Below are 21,800 nucleotides of genomic sequence, written 5' to 3' on the forward strand. Positions count from 1 at the left end.
AATCGTTTATGAGTATTAAAAAACAAAAAAATCACTGGAAACATGGATGAACCTTGAAGACTTTATGCTGGGTGAAATGGGCCGGTTGCAGGACAAATATTGTACTGTTACACTTCAGGAATGGAGACAGAGGCTGAAAGTGGCGTGGTGGCTGCCAGGGGCTGGGGAGGGGGACGGGTAGTTACTCTTTAATGGGGACAGTTTCAGTCTGGGAAGATGGGAAGGTTCTGGAGACGGATGGTGGTGACGGGTGCACAACCATGTGAATATCCTTAATGTCACATTTAAAAGTATACATTTAAAAATGGTTAAAATGGTACACTTTATGTCTTGTGTATTTTACGACACAAAATTTTTAAAAAGATCACTAAGGAAGTCCATGTGGAAAATGAAAAACTGAATGTAAAAAAAAAAAAAAAAGACAAATAATCTTTTATTTTTTTAATCAAGAGAGAAATACCTGGCTCTAAGCTCAAGGTCTAGATTGCGGACAATAACGATGAGTCCTACCACACAGTTTTGAGGACATGGTCACACAGGCCACCTTGGAGCTCTCCGCGTGGTGCCTAGCTCTTCCACCCTGCCCAGTACTGAGGAAGGAAGGGTCTCTTTTCCTCAGCCTTGCCCAGCCCTGTCATTCATAATAGACAAACGAGAAGTCCCAGAAACCTGTTCTATTTGGGAAGGCCTTCTTTTGTTCTAGGCTTCGGTGGTTAATATGCTTGACAAATTTCAGAGTCTCTCTATCTCTGTAGACCAGTGCCAAAGAGTTGTTTTCTGGATTCACTGTTAGCAGCTGAAATAAGCGAATGCAATGTCACATCAGAACACAGAACTTCTTCTCAGCTCTTGTCTTTGACAATTCCCCACGGAACAGATGGTTTTCACACCATGTACTCAGACTGGGGACAGGGGATCTTTTAAAAGATCCTTTATGAGGAGGCGCTATTGCTCTGGCTGTCAAGGCATTTCCCAACGGGCCCTATTCCAGTACATACCCAGAAAAGTTTTACCTCATGCATTTCTTCCTTACTGTATTCAAAGATTTCATGGGCATGTACCACGCAACTCTTAACTTGTATGGAATTTATCAATAAGGTAGAATAAATGCTTAGTGATTATCCTTTGGCATCTTTATTCCTTGCTGAGCACTTACTACTAGCAATCAGAATGAGTGCCAGGCAGACCATCAGGGATGTGTCAGCTAAGGACACTGGCAGAGGGTCATAAAAACTGGGTCTCTGAGGAATGAAAGCTTCCTTAGAACTCAGAAGGACAGTTTGCTGTCAGAAGCAACTTACCTCTTCATCTTCACCTTTGGCAATGTAGGAAGTAAAGCCTCCATATTCTGGCTCCCAGCCTTACAGAGGGAAGACAAAGAACATTCAGAAAGCTCTCCCTACAAGACTTCCATTGTCTGCTTACGTTGCCCATCCCATGCTGCTCACAACTGGGGGATCTGGGAGCTCAGTGGTAACCACCTCTGTGACATATGAGCTAGAATTTACCATTCAACCAACATTGAATAAGAACTGAAAACTAAGAATTAAATGTAAAATACACTTGGAAGGAACATTACATATAAGATGTAGATCTGGGGGGGTGTGGTTACTTGGAGGAAATCATGATTTGGCCCACATCCCCCACACCTCAGTCATAGATAGAAATCCTTCTGAGTTGGGATACTGAAGTTCATGACCCCCAAGATTCCTTCCAAAAGGGCGCTTCTGTGATCCGCGATCCTGGCCAAGGCACAGCACTTCTGAATTGGGTCGGCTGGAGAAGGTCACCGGGAGGGACCGCCCCTCTTATGGAAACCGCTCCCTGCTTTCCTTCCTGCCTCTTACCTTCACAGCCACAGTAGAGAAGTAAATCCAGGGCAAATTCAGTCTTGCTGTTGTCATGGATCAAAGTGTAGTGACCAGTCTTCCAATGCCTCAGTTCCCCCTGACAGGTGGGAACACTTGAGTCTAAGAAAAAACAACAGAAGGCCAGAAAAAATTTAAAATAACTTGATACAACTGCTAAATTGCAAGGGAAGAGTAAGCAAGAATGTTCCAGCACTAAAGTGAAACCATTCCCATGAACCCTCTGACCTGCTGCTCCACCAAACAAGCGTTACAGTGATTGTCAGAAGTTACCATGTCTGACTATTGGCGGGGGGGGGGGGGGGGGGGGGGGGGGGGGGGGGGGGGGGGGGGCAGGGGGCGGGAGTTGACGCTCCCTTTCTTTACAGTTACTTTCAGATAGAATATATATTCAGCTGCCAAAATAAAAAATTATAACATGAATAAATACTGTAATTTTAAATAGGCTGCAGGGGCGCCTGGGTGGCTCAGTCAGTTAAGCATCCGACTTTGGCTCAGGTCATGATCTTACGGTTTGTGGATTTGAGCCCCGTGTCGGGCTCTGTTCTGACAGCTCAGAGCCTGGAGCCTGCTTTGGATTCTGTGTCTCCCTCTATCTTTGCCCCTTCCCCACTCATGCTGTCTCTGTCTCTGTCTCTCTCTCTCTCTCTCTGTCAAAAATAAACAATAATTATTATTAGCATCCTGTCTTAGTGTTATTCATTTGTTACAACTGACAAAACTAATGCAGACACATTATTATTAACTAAAATCCATAGTTTACATTAGGGTTCACTCCTGATGCTATACATTCTATTGGTCTTGATAAATGCATAATGTCGAGTGTCCATCATGACAGTATTGAACAGAATTGGTTTTAATGTCATAAAACCCCCCTGTGCCCCACCTAATGCATCCCTCCCTTCCTCCTAATGCCTTCCACTGACTTGACTCTCTCCTTAGTTCTGCCTTTTCCAGAAGGTCATAGTGTTGGAATCATACAAATCTGCCTTTTCAGACTGGCTTCTTTCAGTCAGTAAAATGCATTTAAGTCTTCTCTGTATCTTTTCATGACTTGTTAGCTATTTCTTTTTAACTTCATCCTATTGTGGGTAGAAAATATACTTTGTATGGTATCTTAAAAAACTAACTCAAAAAAATAGAGATAAAGGCTTTTGGTATTAGGATAGCCATTTCTGCTCCCTTTCGGTTACTACTTGCATGCAACATCCTTTGATTTTCAATCTATTTGTGATTCTGGGATCTCAAGTGAGTCCCTTGTAGACAGCAGACAGTTTTTTTTTTAAGAAATTCTTTTTTTGGGGGGGCGCCTGGGTGGCTCAGTCGGTTAAGCCTCCGACTTTGGCTCAGGTCATGATCTCGCGGTTCGTGGGTTTGAGCCCCGCGTTGGGCTCTGTGCTGACTGCCACCTCAGAGCCTGGAGCCTGTTTCAGATTCTGTATCTCCCTCTCTTTCTGACCTTCTCCTGCTCATGCTATCTCTCTCTCTCTCAGAAATAAATAAAACATTAAAATTAAAAAAAAAAAATTCTTTTTTTTAACTTTTATTTTTGAGAGACAAAGAGCAGGGGAGGGGGACAGAGGGGGAGAGGACCCAAAGGGAGCTCCATGCTGACAGCAGTAAGCTCTATGTGGGGATCAAACTCACAAACTTCAAGATCATGACCTGAGCTGCAGCTGGACGTTTGACTGACTGAGCCACTGAGGTGCCCCAACAGCAGACAGTCGAATCATATGTTCCTGTCTATTTTGCCAATCTCTTTCTTTTGATTGTCATCCCTCTGATGGTGCAGAGACCGCTTGGGATTCTGTCTCTCCTTCTCTGTGCCCTGCTCTCACTTGTGTTTTCTCTCTCTCAAGATAAATAAACATAAAGCAAATTAAACAAAATAGTTACTAATAAAGAGGGAATTAATTCTGTCATTTTGCTATTTTTTTTTATTTAATTTTTTTATTTTAGAGAGAGAGTGCATGTGGCAGAGGGGCACAGGGAGAATGTTAAGCAGGCTCCATGCTCAGTGTGGAGCCCAATGTGGGGCTTCATTCCATGACCCTGAGATCATGACCTGAGCTGACATGGAGTCAGACGCGCAATCCACTGAGCCACCCCAGCGCTCCCGTTTATAGCTTTTTGTTCCCCAGTTCCTGCGTTCCTGTCTTTTGTGTTTAATTGACTTTTTGGCATTGAAACGTTTAAATTCCTTTCTTGTTTGCTTTTATGTATGTTCTATAGCTATTTTCTTTGGTTACCACATGGGTTACATTTAACATGCTAAAGTTATAAAGCCTCTAATTTGAATTTATACCAGTTTAACTTTAATGAAATATAAAAACTCTGCTCCTTTACAGCTTAGTCCCCACCCTTTTAAGATGATAAACTTTGCAAACATTTACTTTTCACGTTTACCTTTTGTATTCTCTCCTCTGCTTTGGGCCAGGGCCTTCTGTACAGTAGATGCTTAGTAAACGAACAAAGCATCTTTTGGCAGCCTATATAGACTTTTCCCCCAAGTTGTAGGTTCCCATAAAAATGAAACTAAAAGGAATAGAGGTAAACAAATACTTTTTTATAAAAAGCCCATGAGGCCCCAATGATCCTCACCTGATTCGTTTTAGGGTCCAGGTATAGATGCCAATTTCAATTATCAAGGAAAGCCAACCTTTATCTTAAAGTAAAGCTATCTTGGGGCACCTGGGTGGCTCAGTCACTTAAGTGTCTGACTTCAGGTCTGGTCACTATCTTGCAGTTCACAGGTTCAAGCCCCGCTTTGGAATCTGTGCTGACAGCTGGGAACCTGGAGCTTGCTTCAGATTCTGTGTCTCCCTCTTTCTGCCCTCCCCTGCTTGTGTGCCCTGTCTCGTGTGCTCTCTTTCAAAAACAAATAAAAACATTATTAAAGAAAGTGCTGTGTATTGACTAGCACAGAAAAAAGCCACCTGAGTCTGGGTGTTCTAAATGTCTGTGGTAACCAAAGCGATAGGTCAGTTTGGGAGGCCACAGACTCCACATTATGCTGCTTGTGTTTCCGTGTCACATGGCGGGGTTTGTCTCCATGGCCATGGCTTTCCACCTCCCAAGCCTTTGTGCTTCTAACCGTGTGGGGTCCTTCTCAAGCAATCAGAGTGGAAGCATTGAGAGTAAAACTGAGGAGAGGAATCGGGAAACAGATTTTCTCGACTGGTTTAGTAGGTACTGAAATGTGTATGTTGAATTGGTAACTACTCAGTTACCAATGCCACAGAAGCCTTACCTCTTAAATTTCCTGTATTTTTCTCTTTTTCATCTTGTTTGTAGAGGATTAAACACTTCCTCCACTTTAAAAAATTTTTTTTAATTTAAATTTTTTAAATTAAAAATTTAATTTTAAATTTTAAATTTTTTAAATTTAAATTTAAATTTTTTAAATTAAAAATTTAATTTTAAATTTTAAATTTTTTAAATAAAAAAAAATTTAAAGTAATCTCCACACCCAACGTGGGGCTCCAACTCAGGACCCTGAGATCAAGAGTCACATGCTCTTCCAACTGAGTCAGCCAGGCGCCCCTAGACTTCCTCTACTTCTAATAATAATTTCCTTCTGTCCATTTGCCCAAATGCAAGCAAGTTTTTCTTAGGCTGCTATTGGGCCTTGGAAGAAATAAGCGGCTCACCTTCCTCTCCTTGGTGCTGTTGTGTTTTAAAGCAGTTTGGGGCACCGCCAGTCCTATTTCTGTCTCCTGTTTGTATATCGTTAGCCTAAACATATGAGATGCTCCTCCTGCCCAGAACGTTCTTCCCACAGATCCTTCTTGTTACTCCAATCTGAGCTGAGATGGCAGCTTCTGAGACAGGCTCTTCCAACTGCCCCTTCACCTAAGAGGCCACTTGGTGGTTCCTCACACACAACCCTATGAAAGTTTCCACATGCACTTGTTATTTGATGTCTTCTTGTGGCTCATGTACACGTTTAATCTTTGTCCTCTCCTCCTAGGATATAAGCTCTGGGAGAGCAGAGACCTTGTTTGTTCTGTCCTCCATTTCCCAAAACAGGCCTAGCATATAGCAGATGCTCAAGAAATATTTGTTGGTTGAATAAATGATTGACTAGCGAGTGCTTAATGGTACATAAGGACAAATCATACCGACAGCTTACCTTTCTTGGCTTCGTTTTCCTCTGACTCTGGGTCTGTCTGTCCACTGCTCTGTTGGCTGCTGTTGCTGACAGCCATGTGAGGACTCTCTGGCCCAGGGGAGCTATGGCTAGTCCCTTCTTCGGTGTGATCAGCCGCAGAGGTGCCTTCACCCTCGTTTCTGTCCTCCACCTCATCTTCCTCCGAAGGGGCCAAGAAGTGGAGTTTCAGGCCCGTGAAGTTGGAGAGCAGCAAGAACAGAGCCTCGGAGCGAAACAAGTCCATGCAGTCCTTTAGGATGTTGGGAAGATTGCTCTCCTCAGCTTTCTCATAAAACCTGGAAAGCAGTGATGCCAAGTTGTTCATCGAAGCCACAGACGTAATATCATGCATGGAATAAAAGCTGATCGTTAGCTTTGTACCCCGCTGCCTAAACCTTGGCATAGCTCACTGAATCACAGGTTGTTCTAACAGTGAGGTTCTCTCGGGGCCTGCTACCGGATGGCCCTGGGGATGAGACCCCACCAGGACCAATGTCTTATTATTGGAGGTGAGCCTGGTTGACCAACAGGCAGGTGCTGAATGCAAAAGTCTTGGTTCTACCTTTTGTTAGGGGGACCTCGGCTGCTCCATTTCACATCTCCATTCTCCAAAGCCTCACAGACCTCTGCAAACTTCTCAGGCTGGAAAATGAGCACAGAAAGAAAGAGTTAGGGGCTCTCCCTGTGGTCCCACAGCTGGTCCTGTGGCTGGAGTAGCTCTGCAGAATCATTCTGATTCCTAAAAGGGCCAGTTGACGCTAACTGCCCCCCCGCCCCCAGCTGCGCCGGCCTGATACAGTGAAGCCAGAACAAAGACTGGATAAACCATCACCATGCCTTAGCCAAGAGATTAGAGTGTTAATCTGGACTACCTCCTTCAGCAGTTCTAGATCTTACATCAAATTGCTAAACATCTCAGCCTCCCGCATTTATAAAATGAAGATCACAATACAGACTCTTTAATCCAGGAGATATGAAGGGAAAACATTAAGCGGCAAAACAGCCAAGGTCATTACAATGAAAATCTCTGTGGGCCTCACTTTTATTTAATCAGCCTTATAAAAAGCCGAGAGCAGAGCAAGAAGCTGATTAATCTGTTGAAATATGCTCAAGAGGCTTTCTCTATACTTGTTTAATGTAGCTTCCCAAGGAATGTTCTCAACACTGCAGTCCTATCAGCTGTAGAACAGGAACGAGGATCACAAAGCCTGCTTTAGGTAAGTTCAATAAAATAGGGTCAAACACGTTTATTTACTATGCTTCTCAAATTCCTTAATATGTCAGCTTTAAAATTCCAAGAGAGAGAGAGGCAGTATGTAGCATCTCAATCTTTATCTTTCTCAGGGAGGAACAGCTCTTGGGGCTCCCATGGGGCCCAGGACCAACTGTGAAGCACCACACCAGCATCTGTGACCTTGTGTGGCCCTCACAGTAACTCTTCAAGACGAGGAAGGCGGGTTCTATCGCAGTTTAATTGATGATGAAATGGAAGCTCAGAGAGATTTAGTGATTTGTTCAGGTTAGTAAAACCACACAGCCAGAACATGAATATAGAGTCCTTCTGACTTCTGATGTAGTTCCTTCTCCACTGAAATGTGTTACCTCATCCTTGTGAAACACTCATTAATAGGAGTTGACCAGTTAATAATCTCTCCACTAAAAGCAATAAGCTTATAGTGAACCATATTCACCAAACGAATAGGAAGGAAACTACATACAACTCCCTCTCAGCGTAGAAGCTAGTTGTGTGTGTGTGTGTGTGTGTGTGTGTATGCACCGTGAAGATTCTAGAAAACTGGGGAACACCCAGGGGACTCTCAACACACTAAGCATACAACTGCTACCAACGTCAGCTGTTAGAACTGCTTCCATATTTTATTTGAAGAGGATGATAGAAATATTCTAACCAGGAATAAAGCAAAAACTCCTTTAGTGATGCCTGCTCACCCACCCAAGAAGGAAGATTGACAAAAGCAGTTGTTATAACAGTACGATTTCATTAGGGCTGCTACTGGATGTCCCCAAGATACACTGGACAGGATATGCTGTCTTACCTTAAGGAACTCCTTTAGGAGGATTTCAGACCTTTCTTCAAACTCTTCTTGAATTTGAACTTGGTAATCCATGTCTAGATAAGTAGGGTTGATCCAATCATATAAAATTTCATGCTTAAAAGAAGCAGTAGATACAAAACATGAGTTCACAGTTCCTACTGCTTTTGTTCTTATGTTATTTCATGCTAGTAAAATATATGCAGATCCTCACTCTATAATTTCCTCCTTGTTACACGTAAAAGTGCCGGAAGACTCTGCCTGAGAAAAGGCACTATCAAAAATTTATCTAAGAAAAGTGGAAGAGCAGACACCAAGTCTAGTTTCATTACCAGAAACACAAATGACACACTACAGCTTCTAGAGAAGAGGCCAAACGATAGGATTTATGCTTACATCTTGTGGGATGTGCGGGCTCCGAGGTATGAGTGGTTCAAAGTAGTTGGGGGGTCTGGTCAGTGAAGGACCATGAAACCAGCCACTTATAGACAAACGGGACTTTTCTTCAGAAAGGACTTCGGACACCTGAAAAGAAAGGCCAGCAGCACATGAATGAAGACACCAGACAAGGGGGAAGGTCACCAGCCAGGGTGCACTGACTTCCAGATCCATCACAGTGGACTGGGCACAGTCTGGCCACGGGGTCCAGCAGAAGCTGTCACGTTTTGGTCACGGGGAACTAAACAGCATGAACCTTACACTCTGTATGCTTGTAGTTTACGATCTTTACCTGGTGAAAGGATACTGGAGACACTTCAAAGAAAACCAGCGTGTTCCACGAAGGGATAAGAGACTTGACAATCTGCTTTGGCTGGAAGTGCTCTGCACCAGGAGAGAAGACAACCACAAGCGTGGCTTCATTATCATTAACCACTTCCAGTCCGCCTTGTTTCACTCCGACAGTTCCCAGATTCCTAGGGGGAACTAGATGTGCCCTGCAGATCCCAAACCACCCCCCCTTCCTCCTGTCTCCCTCACACTTGCTGGGAGCTATCTGTTCTCACTACACCATCCCTCTATTATCAATGGGGGCTGGAATAAGTTCGGAAAATTTTCCAGATTCAACATCTGGTGTCGGTCCTTAGAAAACAGCCCTGGCTTCCTGTCAGACGGAGTCACCCTGGCAGACTGATGGCACCAGACGGCTGTACACGCGCTCTACCTTTCCGTGGTCAGTATTTAGAAGTAGGGTCCGCCGAGGCCTGTTAATGGACTCCATCTCTGGAATATTGACGACTTCAAGAACTACTTAGAGAGGCAGCCGTCAGGGCTGGCATCCCTTCCCCCTGAGGTTGTTACCCTACTGAATGGCTTCTGCCTCTTCAGGTGAGTACACACGCTGTGTATAAGAACTCAGAAGTGGCTACTGGTGCCGAGGAGCACGCGCTGGCCTTACCATCAACGCTGTACAGGTCCAGGGTGCCCCCCAAGCTCCTGTCCCAGGGAGGAACCAGGTAAAGGATGAAGGCGATCCGGCGCCCTTCCAGCTCATCGTCATGGCAGAGGAGGGCATCTGCAATAGTGTAATGCAAACTTTAATGTCCCTGTACCGACAAGGGGCAGCTGATATCAGATCTAGCTTTTACTTTCAGTCCATCCGTAATGTTCCTCCAGCTGTAGAATGACACTGATTTCTCCTATTTTATAATTGGAGACATAAAACGGGCAACATGGAGGACTCAAAAAGCATTGAAGGGCAGTTACAGAGACAGACCCCAGAGAGAATCACTAACAGTATTTTTGCTTATATTCTTCCAGTATTTTTCCTACATACATTTGCTTTTAAAATATGGTATCCTACAGTGGTTGTTTTGTGGCCTTTTTATTACATGGTAAGTGTCCACATCAGTATACACACCTGTCCTGCTTTTTAATGGCCATGTAGTCTACCATATGGGTTATGAGTTATCTTCCTTCCCTTTTAATATTCCACTTGTTAATTAAGTTGTCTCCATTTCTCATCTATTAAGAAAGGATGCCTTAGGGGCGCCTGGGTGGCTTAGTTGGTTAAGCGTCCGACTTTCGCTTAGGTCATGATCTCACGGTTCATGGGTTCAAGCCCCGCGTCGGGCTCTGTGCTGACTGCCAGCTCAGAGCCTGGAGCCTGTTTCAGTCTGTGACTCCCTCTCTCTCTGACCCTCCCCTGCTCATGCTGTCTCTCTCTCTGTCTCTCTCCAAAAAAAAAAAAAAAAAAAAAAATTAAAAAAAAAAAAAAAAAGAAAGGATGCCTTAATGAACATCACTGTACATAGATCTTTTAGTGCTGATTTCCATTAATCTCTTGAGCTAAAACTTCTAAGGGCCATTTGGTGAACTGAGCAAGGTAGGCATCTGTGTAGGGCAGGGGAGGGAAGGCGTGCTATGATGACCTGAGGCTGTTCTCACATGGAGGGATCGTGATCAATAAAGAAATATATTGAAGATAATGGAAGCCATGATTCTCACTGCTGAGGTAGGAAATTACAAATATGGAAATGGCAAAATCTGGGATAAACTCTATAGTGTTGAACTGCAACTGTAGGAATCAACTGTGAATTGAGCTTCCTATATGGGTAGACGTTTATATAGATATTGAGATATCTACATATTTCTAGATGTCGAAACACAAAAATGTAAATGCACGTGTGTGCACATGTGTGCGTGTATGTGTGTATGTGTGTTTACTGCCTCTTTTCCACTGAAAGGCCTGGGGGCCGTGATACCCTAATAGCAAAAACACCTACAGTCCAGATCTTGAATTTTTTAAAATGTTTGTTTATTTTTGAGAGAGAGAGAGAGGAAGAGAGAGAGAGGGAGACAGAGGATCTAAAGCGGGTTCTGCACTAATAGTAGCAGATGCAGGGCTCAAACTCACAAACCGTGAGATCATGACCTGAGCCAAAGTTGGACGCTTAACTGACTTGAGCCCCCCAGATCTTGATATTTAAGTATCGTTCTTCACTAAAAGGAACTATGGTTCTTTGGAGGAATGGCCGACTCTGGATCTAGAGCAGGGGAAATATTAGATAAGCCTGGAAAATCTTGTTTTGCTAGAAAGTAAGATATATTAAGAATGATGGGGACACATCAAAAGGACATGGAAGTCAGTTTAAAGGGACTCCTCTTGATCAAATCAGGGACAATATAAATATCAGTATAATGATAGCAACTGATTATAGCTCATTACATAAGTAGTAATCCATACATCCACACCAACATAGATACAGGGACAAATAAATGGGAAGAAGGGAATGTTTCCTTTACAGTAGAATGACAACTAATAAATGTAAAATAAGCAATTTTATTATTAAAAAAAAAATCCCTGTTTGGCAACTTGCATAGTAATAAGTCAGCAAGAAATATCAGAGGATGCTGGGGCGCCTGGGTGGCTCAGTCAGTTAAGTGTCTGACTTCAGCTCAGGTCATGATCTCGCAGTCTGTGAGTTTAAGCCCCATGTGCTGTGCTGACAGCTCAGAACCTGGAGCCTGCTTCAGATTCTGTGTCTCCCTCTCTCCCTGCCCCTTCCCTGCTCATGCTCTGTTTTTCTCTCAAAAATAAATAAAAATTAAAAAAATTTTTTTAATTAAAAAAAAAAGAAAAACCTGACATTAGCCACCACCTTAATTAAGTAACCAGAGTTAGTATCACTAGACTATGACACACAGAAACCATGTACCACTTGATAAGATGCAGTGTAAAAAACCCACATAATTAATTCTGTAATATTCCTACCAAGAATGCATGGCTTGAATCTAATCACGAGGAAGCATCAGACAAACTCAAACTGAGGGAAGTTTTACAAAATGACTCCTCCGTAAACCTTCAGAAGCAGTAAGACCATGAAAGTCAAGGAAAGACTGAACTGTTCTAGACTGAGGGAGTCCAAACAGGCATGACAACTGCATGCATGACACAATCCTGAACCAGATCCTTTTGAACATGTATTTTATTTATTTTTTGTTTATTTATTTTTGAGAGCAAACAAGCGTGGGCGGTCCAGAGAGAGAGAAGGGGACAGAGGATCTGAAGTGGGCTCCGGCTGACAGCAGAGAGTCCAACACAGGGCTCAAACTCACAAACTGTGAGATCACGACCTGAGCTGAAGTCGGACGCTCAACGGACTGAGCTCCCCAGGCGCCCCTAGATCCTTTTGCAATCAAGGACCAAATAACAGAACTTGAATGGAGCCTGTGCATTAGATGGGACTCATGTATTAATCTCAACTTCCTGATTCTGACGGTTTATCGCTATCATACAGGGGAATGTCCTTGTGGCAGGAATCACTGCAGTACTTGGGGGGCTGGGGGCAGAACAGGAACCTACTCTCAGGTACAACAGGAAATAAGTTATTTGTACTATGTTTGCCACTTTTCTGCAAGTTTGAAGTTATTTCAATTAGAGTTTTTTTTTTTAATAAAAAAAGGACGTATGATGGGACTCTTCCTGTGTACCACTCAGTTATCCTCAAAAAGCTGCTACGATTTTATACGTACCCCAGTTACACTTTATATTGTGTGAGAGTAAACCCAAATCAAAATTGGACTCAGGAAAACAAAACAAAACGCTTTTTCTTCCAGACCAAAAAAACCAAGTGTGTTTTCAAAAAGACATTTATGTGCTGAGGGAACTGGTGACAAAGGATACCTCTGAGAGGAGCTGGGGAGACCAAAAGAAAGGGAAGGGGACCGTCAAGGTTTACGCAGTATCCTTCTATATTGTTTGAGGTTTTTGTTCTTTAAGAATGTGGTTCTAGGGCACGCCTGGGTGGCTCAGTCAGTTAAGCATCTGACTTTGGCTCAGGTCATGATCTCATGGTTTGTGAGTTCAAGCCCGTGTCTGGCTCTGCGCTGACAGCTCAGAGCCTGGAGCCTGTTTCAGATTCTGTGTCTCCCTCTCTCTCTGGCCCTCCCTTGCTTGTGCTCTGTCTCTCTCTCTCTCTCTCTCTCTCAAAAATAAATAAACATTAAAAAAAAAAAAAAACAACAATGTGGTTCTACGTGCAGAGTTTACAATATCACCTCGGAGTTGCCTGATAGTGTACACAAAGCCGATGTGCGTGTGCCTTATCAGCGTTTTCCTGAAAATATGGTCGGCAGCTTTCGTATTTCCACCAAAGAGAACCACTGCCTTATTATCCCTTCCAATAAGATGGGCGTTTCGGTCTCTGAGCTGGGTCAAGGGCTCCTGACTGAGAAGGTTCTATACTATGTGGGGACATGCGGTCTGGGATTCTGACACACTGGTGCTACCTTCTTGCCACTGTGTAGTGAAAGCCTTTAAGACTTCCAGACGTCAGGGGCTTGATCTTTCTTACCAGAGAATTCATATTTAGCACAGGACATGTCAATAGTTGATTCCAGGTCAATCTTGGAAATGTCAGAAAGCCAAGTCCGGAAATCTTCAAACAGAACTTTCCTAGAAATGTAAACAAAGATAACTTGTTAGGCCGCAGTGAGGCCTCCAGTTGGGTCTAGGCCACAACTACTTTTTCCTGGAGGCTGCAGTTTATTCTTTATTTATTTATTAAAAAAAATTTTTTTAATGTTGTATTTTTATTTTTGAGAGAGACAGTGTGAACAGGGGAGGGTCAGAGAGAGGGAGACACAGAATCTGAAGACAGGCCCCAGGCTCTGAGCTAGCTGTCAGCACAGAGCCCGACACGGGGCTCGAACCCACGAACTGTGAGATCATGACCTGAGCTGAAGTCGGACGCTTAATAGGAGCCACCCAGGTGCCCCTATTTATTTTAAACTTGTACAGGTTAGGACTTGGAACTGAAATAAAGAGAAAGAAATGCAAATCTATCTACTGTAATCTATTTTTGCTCTGTTTCATTTCACTTTCTTCCTCTTAAGTTTATGGCATGCCCTATCACAGCAGTGCTTTGGCCTCTGTCATAATATATCGCACTGATGTTCTGTTCCGAGGTTACTGGATTTTATTTTTTATATATTTATTTTTTGTTGTTGTAGTATTTTGTTTAATTAGCACTCAGATTACAGATGGATTGACCTGGTTAGGTCATTGCCCTGCAGGTACAAGAAAATTGAGTTGATGTTATTAACAATAAAATGTTTTGAATAGTGAATCATAAATACTAAATTGATAATAAAAAGAAGCCGAGGAAGTTAAATCTGGAAGGGTGATGACAGGAAGTAATGGATGGCAGCTCCTTATGAGATTAAAGAAATATATGATATGAAGGTGCTTAGAGAATAAATGCTTAATTTTGTACTTTTTGAAGAGGAACATTTTCTAGTTGTTAATAAAATCAATATTGTTATGTGGCTTTTTTTTCTTTTTTTAATAATGATTTCTCTTTCACACATGCTTAACTTTATGGAAGAGGCTTGAATGAACTAAGTGTCAGGTTTGGGCTGGTTACCTAGAGCTAAAAGAGGGTATTGAATTAAGACCAAATGAGAAAACAGAGCAAACACATTAAGCTAGATTCAGTCTCTGTATGAGGAAAAAAATGAACTGTGAAGAATTCACATCACCCATGTTAATTTGCCAAATTGGAATAAGAGATAAAATTCTGGTGAAAAGTAAGGAAATCTTGTACTTATATTTTTAATAATCTCATCAAATAATTTCAGAAATGATATTGCAAGTCATTATATGCAACTTCAAAATACTTTGGATATAATAGAAACTCCAAATATTGATTACATTGAATTATTTTACTAAAATAGCTTATATTGTGTCAGTTTGTGTTTAATGATGTTTTTATTTCTCAATGGAGGATATAACACAGACTCCTTAGTTTGTAATGAGACACTCACAATGAATCTCTGCAAATATTTATTTCTAATTCTACAGGGATGCCTCATGCGCCCAAAAAAACATCCATGTATACTCAGCAATAAATCAGACTAAGTCCAATGCTGCTCAGCTGCCTAGGTTACTGAATTTTAGATATGTTCTTCAGCACTAACACTGGCTCCACTGTTGAAGGACCACTTAGTTTGTAGATTAAAACCTGTAAGTTGCAATAATGGTATATATTATGCTAACTATGTAGCAATAAGGAAAATCTTTCATATAAGTTTTTTTTCTTCCCTTTTAAAAAATTATTTATTTATTTATTTATTTATTTATTTATTTATTTATTTATTTTCGAGACAGAGAGAAACAGAGCATGATTGGGGGAGGGGCAGAGAGAGAGGGAGACACAGAATCTGAAGCAGGCTCCAGGCTCTGAGCTGCCAGCAGAGAGCCCGAAGCGGGGCTTGAACCCATGAACTGCGAGATCAGGACCTGAGCAGAAGTCCGATGGTTAACCGACTGAGCCACCCAGGCACCCCATGTTTTATTTATTTTTGAGAAAGAGATAGAAACAGCATGAGCAGAGGAGGGTCAGAGAGAGAGGGAGACACAGATTCCGAAGACAGGCTCCAGGCTCTGAGCTAGCTGTCAGCAAAGAGCCCGACACAGGGCTCGAACCCACGAACCATGAGATCATGACCTGAGCTGAAGTCAGATGCTTAACCGACTCAGCCACCCTGGTGCCCCAACATGGGAGTTTTAATATTTGCCAACCTAATAGGTGGAAAATGCTTCCTGCAATGTTTCCCTGATTACTAACAAGGTTGAATACTTTGTCATTGAGAAGTTGGGCCCTGGAATCAGACTGGTTTGAGTTTGTATCTCAGCTCCCCCAGTTTTCACCTAGGAAGCCCTGAAGAACTTACTTCATGTCTCAGTCTGTTTCCTCCTCTACAAAATAGGATAACGACATAATGTTCTATAACACTTCCCACACCCGACAAATAGGACTAGTTGTTTACCTTAAAGCACAGATGTGAGGCTCTCTTCTCTTCTTCAAATCATCAGACTTGATCATAAAAAAGAGGAAAAACAAAAAAAGATTACCTTCATATATATGACATATAGAAGAAAGCAGTTCAGTGAGTGCCCTGGTGGCAGAGCATTATGGGTATGAGCCTGGACTCTGAAGCCTGACTGCCTGGGTTTGACGGATACCCTCTCCACGTAGGAGCTCTGCAGCTCGGGCGAGTTCCTTAACCCCCCTGTGTCTTAGTCATTCAACAAATACTTCAACAGTTATGACAGTAGAGCTTATATTTTGAGGGAGACAGACAATAAACATACAAAGCCAGTGGTTAGTATGAAAGAAGGGGACAGAAGCACGGGGAAAACCAGCAGAGTTGGAGGGAGCAGGCGTGCTTACGTGGGAAAGGGCTTCCAAGTATGAACACGGTGGCCAGGCTAGACTTTGCTGAGGGAAGCAAAGCCTTGAAGGAGGTTGGGAAACAGGCCAAGAGAATATCTAGGCACAGAGGATTCAAGGTCCCGAGTGGGAAGCATGGCCTGGCCCAGTCAAGAAATCCAAGGAGACTGTGTGGCTGGAGCAGAGACAGTGCGGGGAAGAGCAGTAGGAGATGGGGCCAAGGAGGCAATGGGGACGCCATAGAGCTGTTCTAAGCACTCTGGCTTCCTGACAAAGAAATGAGGAACCATGGGAATTTTTGAGCAAGGGAGTATTGGGATCCCAATTCAAATTTCTAAAAATTGGGATAAAATTCATGTAACACAAAATTTACCATCTTAACCATACAGAAGTGTGTAATTCAGTGGATTTTAGTATATTCACCATGTTGTACAACCACCACTGCTGGTTCTAGAACATTTACCATCACCTCAAAAAGAAACCCTGTACCCATTAGGCGGTCACTGCACATCCCTTTCTCTCCCAAGTCCTGACCACCGCTTATCTACGTTCTGACTCTCCACGTGGATTTGCCCTATTCCGGACATCCTAGAGACGGAATCCTACAACCTGTGACCTTGCGTGGCTGGCTTCTCTCAGCACGTTTCCAAGCCTCCTCCATGCTGCAGCAGCATTACTACGTCATGCCTTTCTCTGGCTGAGTAATATTCCGTTGTGCGGACAGACCACACTCATTTGTCCATTTATCAGGTGATGGACATTTGGGTCCATTCCACTTTTTGGATATTCTGAACAGTGCCGCTACGACCATTTGTATACTAGTTTCTGTGTGAACGTGTTGTCACTTCTCTTGGGTCCACTGTCATTTTAAAAGAACATGACGGCTGTGACTGTGGAGCTGGGCAAGGGACTAGACTACAAGACTAACAGAATAATCCTGATGAGAGACAAAGATGATTTGGGCCAGGTGTTGGCTGTCGGCAGTGGAAGTGGAAAGAAGTGGGTTTTTTCTGGATAGGTTTTGAAGACAGAGCCTGCAGAATTTCCTGACAAACTGGGTATGAGGGGAGAGAGGCCTTAAGGTTTTTAAGCCTGGCTCCCTAGCAAGATCGAGTTGCCATTAACTGGGACTGGTAAAACTGCAGGTGGAGCAGACTTAGGGGGAGAAGATCAGGAGTTCAGTTTTGGACTTAGGTGTGAGACACTGAACAGATATATCCAAGAGGAGAGGCAAAGCGAGGGACTCCCTGGAAATCTGCCTGCAAATGGCCCAAGGGCAAAGCCCTAATGTATTCATTCCATCATTGAGAAGTCAAGCACAAAAGGCAAACCTACCAAAGGAAAGCAAGGACTAGCCAGGGAGGTATAGCAGGAAGACCAGGAGACCATGGCCTCCTGAGTGTAAGGTGAAAATGTCTCCTGGCGAAAGGAGTAACACAGTAGCTCCAGTGCTTCTGGAAGTCAAGGAAAGCGAGGCCTCAAACCTGATGACTGGATTTACTAACGCAGAAGTTGCGAGTGAGCTTGGCAAGTGCGGCTTCAGTGGAGTTGTAGGGGAAAGCCTGATGAAAAGTGGGCTTAACAGAGAATGGGAGAAGACATGTTTCAGAAAGGACAGACAACTTCTAAGGAATTCTACTGTCAAGAGGAGCAGAGAGGGGCGCCCGGGTGACTCAGTCGTTTGAGCATCCAACTCTTGATTTAGGCTCAGGTCATGATCCCAAGGTCATGGGATCAGGCTCTGTGTTGGCCTCTGCACTGAGTGTGAAGCCTGCTTGAGATTCTCTCTCTATAAGAAAGGAAGAAGAAGAAGAAGAGGAAGAGGAAGAGGAAAAGAAGAAGAAGAAGAAGAAGAAGAAGAAAAAGAAGAAGGAGAAAAAGAAAAAAAAGAAAAAAAAGAGGAGCAGAGGAATATGGTGGTAGCTGAAGGGCAAAGTCAGGTCAAGAGCATTTTTTTTTCTTAACATCTTTCTTTTATATGCTGAAGGTAATGATCCAGAAGAGAAGGAAAGACTGATGTAGTCACCTCATCTGTAAAATAGAAATAGTAATGTACCTCCTTCATAGGACCGAGGATTTATTTAATGAATTAATAAAGTACTTGGCATGGCATAAAGCATGCACTCAATGATGCTTGTTCTGAAATATACAGACTATCAGGCAGCTCTTAATGACATACTTGGTTAGGAAGGTTGGAGGGTATCAAAGACTCAATTAAGGCAATTCATAGCACAAGCAAAGGGGATATAAACAAAGTCTGAAGGGACAGAAGACTGAAAGCAGGTTTTATATTTACCGTCTTAGGATGAAGAAGTTCAGTCCCAACGTGAGCAGAGTAAAAATTATTCACAGCCCAGTAGAGTTCCACCAAACACCCATGTGATCTAATCTTTTATTTTTCTCCTCATTACCCAGGGCCCTTTTTATTATTTTGCCACTCACTGACTTCACAGTTAAAAGTATTTTCATCCATTGAATTGCATTTAAGTAAAAAACAGTTTTATTTCTCAATTTTAGTAATCAGAGATGCATATAGCCCTAAATCTACGAGATTTAGTGTTATTGAAGTTTATATAATTACAAAGGCAGATAATTGTGGTTTTTAATTAACCTATGTAACTTTTCTAAGGATAAAAGTTTAATTTTAATTGGATTTCCTGAATTATTAAGAGATATATTGTGTATTTTATTGTGTGGTTAATTCAATTCTATATGCAAGGCCCAAAGATAGACATACTAGGGGACACAATCAGCTCTAGTGCAAAAGAAAAGAGAGAGAAATCCTGTTATTTTCTCCCTTATCCCAGATAAAGAGAAAGCAAAGGGTAAAGGCAAAGAAAACAAAATAATTCTTCACCTTTTTCATTTTATCCTGTGATTTTTAAGGGTTGATGTCCATGAGGTTTTATAAAGGATTTCCAGGAGCGATGTACACCATATAATAAAGATACTCCTACACAAACTGGGGAAACGAATGATCAAGATCTCCATACCCAGACTGGGCCCTGTCTTCTAACAGTAGAAGACCAGCCATGATTTTGACATGATCTTTCTGCCACATGAAACTGTCCACCAAAAAAGGAATAGACATAACTCTCTTGTGGACATTCTGCAACACATCAAGCCATCTTAAATAAAGACATGAACTCAAAAATTTAAATGGTTGTTATTTTCCAACATACAGTTCTCTTTAGCATATCAATCCCCAAAAGTTACCTAATCCTCTTTGTTTATAATGTACTTAACTTACTGGCTTACTGTATTTCTTGATTGTCTGTTATGATTGTTACCATTTCTACTATTTTAGATTTTGAAGTCTTATAGGGCAGGGACTGTCAGAGAGTCCCATACAATAATTATGGCACCTAACACATCGTTAATACTCAGTACGTTTATGTGAAATGAATGAACGATTGTTTACTATGTCAAGAAAAGGACCCTCCAAGGCAAACCCAATCTAAAACTTCAAGTCCAAAGGTAATGAATGACTCTGTAGATAATGAATTTCTGAAGTGGAAGGGTGAAAGGGACATAAATACCTGCTGGAACTTATATAAATCATTATATTTTTCATGGAAGTCCAAGTTCAAAAGTTCTTTCTGAAGCCCTTCCAGAAAGTTTTGGCTTTGGATGAAGTTTGGGATCACACAGTGAAGAAAGGGCTCCATGTCCATGACAATGGCTTCTGTTGGAAGGAAAACATTACCTGTGACTTTTTCTCCTTTTGTATTTTTGACCCCCAAGTGGTATAGCAAAGAGAATACAAAAAGGAATGGTCCTGAATTCTCAGAAATCAAGTACTTAAAATCTAAGATTTGGGGGAAGAGTTATAAGCTCTTCTCTTTTTTTCTTTACCTATTCAATACTGCTTTTTAAAAATATTGTTCTTAAAATACTAGTTCTTAAAAGGAGTACAGGTGATATCACTAAATTAAGGTTCTTTTTTTTGAGTTTTTAAAAAATGTTTATTTTCGAGAGAGAGCGATCAGTGGAGAGGCAGAAAGAAAGAAGACAGAGAATCCAAAGAGGGTTCCGTGCTTACGGCAGCAACCCCAAAGCGGGGCTCAAACTCTTAAACTGCAAGATCATGACCTGAGCCGACCTCCAATGCTTAACTGATTGAGCCAGCCCAGGCTTCCTGCTTTTTTTTGTTTTTGCTTTGTTTTGTTTTTTTTAGTTCAAAGATTAGCTATTGAACTGAATATATTTTAGAATCTTTACTGACTTCTCCCAAACTTAATTAAAAAATGAGAATAGCAGCTCAGCCCACAGTAGGTGGGATCCAGCCCCATGTCTGGCTCTGTGCTGACAGTGTGGAGTCCGCTTGGGATTCTCATTCTCTCTCTCTCTCTGCCCCTCCCCTACTTGTGCTTGCTCTCTCTCTCTCTCAAAATAAATACATTTTTAGAAAGTGAGAACAATTTCTAAATTGCTGGCAATTTTTCTTTGACCCTGCTTTTTTCTTTCCCCAAGTTACCATTGGAGGAAGTTACAACACTCATTTTTTAAAAAATCACTTCAAGCATAACTTTCTGATGCCTTGATTTCTAATCTCAGCATTTTACCCACTGCTTCTAACGACAGGCAGCACCACCACGACCTACCACATGCCAAACAGAGTGGTGCTGTGCAGGCACGATTTCACTTCATCTCCTTGTCAAGCTGTGATAGACACTATCCCTATTTCCATCCTCCAGCCTAGGATACTGACAAGTCCCTGAGTGTATAGAGCTATCGCTTTCTATGTGCATCCAGACACCCAGGCCTCACCTCTTTAAATTACTTAACCGAAAGCAAAATCATGGCAATCTCTAGAAGGGAAAGCATGATGCATTACGCAGAATTCTTATCCACTAAGGTGGTATCTGAAGCTGAGGCTGGCATCGTTCAAGGTGGGTTTCTTTCCTTGCTCAACACTTGTTTACCTTCCTAAGTCACGTAGTCGACCTACAGGCGTGTAAAAACGAGTAAGCGCAGTGCCAGCTATCTGGCAGCTCAGGACAAATGCTCTGGCTACACTATTTTGGGATAAGCGATCACTGCCCTCGGAGGAACTACGAACTTGCATGCCCTCTGCTTCTCCAAACTCTTGGGCCTACGTTTCTTCCTCTTCTCATGAGGATTTCTAAATCCGAACCGAACTTGGAATGATAGAGGGCAGCAGGAGAGTCAGAGGTGGCCAAAGTCATACTGTCTCCAAAAGCCTCTTCCCTTGAGGCCCCACTGCCCAGGGCTGAGAGTGGCAGGACTCCCAGAGGCCCCCAGACCCCGCGCGGCAGCTCCCCCTTCACAGTACTCGGTTACCGTGACGGAACGGCGTCCTGCGGCTCCAGGCCTCAGACACCTGCTTTTTCAAGGTTTCTTCCGTGACAGCATCCGAAAACTCCGCTATCACCTCCTTCTTCCCCTTTTTCCCCGCACGGCCGGGGCCCGGCTCAGCTGGCCGTTTCCCATTCATCTTCTCTTAAGCTACGGACCCACGCCACTCTGATTAAGCAGCTACTTTCCGGGGAAGACTACAATTCCCAGAATGCCCCCTATCCCGTGTTCCCCAGCA

The 21,800-nt window shown here is 42.7% G+C and overlaps 1 protein-coding gene across 1 annotated transcript; it reads right to left on the reverse strand.

The window, feature by feature from the left end:
• Window positions 1-416: 416 nt before the first annotated feature.
• On the reverse strand, window positions 417-21,757 carry OGFOD1 (2-oxoglutarate and iron dependent oxygenase domain containing 1). The gene is made up of 13 exons (XM_039232564.1): window positions 21,548-21,757; window positions 19,783-19,928; window positions 15,840-15,886; window positions 13,364-13,464; window positions 9,466-9,582; window positions 8,800-8,891; window positions 8,466-8,594; window positions 8,073-8,186; window positions 6,581-6,660; window positions 6,001-6,314; window positions 1,848-1,970; window positions 1,302-1,360; window positions 417-796 (listed from the first exon to the last, which is right to left on the reverse strand). Exons 1-13 carry the CDS (start codon window positions 21,699-21,701, stop codon window positions 635-637), a joined length of 1,638 nt encoding a protein of 545 aa, XP_039088495.1. The 5' UTR covers window positions 21,702-21,757; the 3' UTR covers window positions 417-634.
• Window positions 21,758-21,800: the final 43 nt, after the last annotated feature.

This window comes from Hyaena hyaena, unplaced genomic scaffold (assembly GCF_003009895.1).
Source record: "Hyaena hyaena isolate Hyena2069 unplaced genomic scaffold, ASM300989v1 scaffold_68, whole genome shotgun sequence".
Classification (NCBI taxonomy): Eukaryota; Metazoa; Chordata; class Mammalia; order Carnivora; family Hyaenidae; genus Hyaena; species Hyaena hyaena.

What these genes read in the sequence shown, in the direction of transcription:
- OGFOD1 (XM_039232564.1), bottom strand. Translation starts at nt 21,701, where the DNA reads ATGAATGGGAAACGGCCAGCTGAGCCGGGCCCCGGCCGTGCGGGGAAA. An exon ending in CGAGGTCCCCCTAACAAAAG is followed by an intron (nt 6,315 to 6,580) that starts GTAGAACCAAGA and finishes ACTGCTTTCCAG; the next exon opens with GTTTTATGAGAAAGCTGAGG. An exon ending in GGAAAACGAAGCCAAGAAAG is followed by an intron (nt 1,971 to 6,000) that starts GTAAGCTGTCGG and finishes GTTTTTTCTTAG; the next exon opens with ACTCAAGTGTTCCCACCTGT.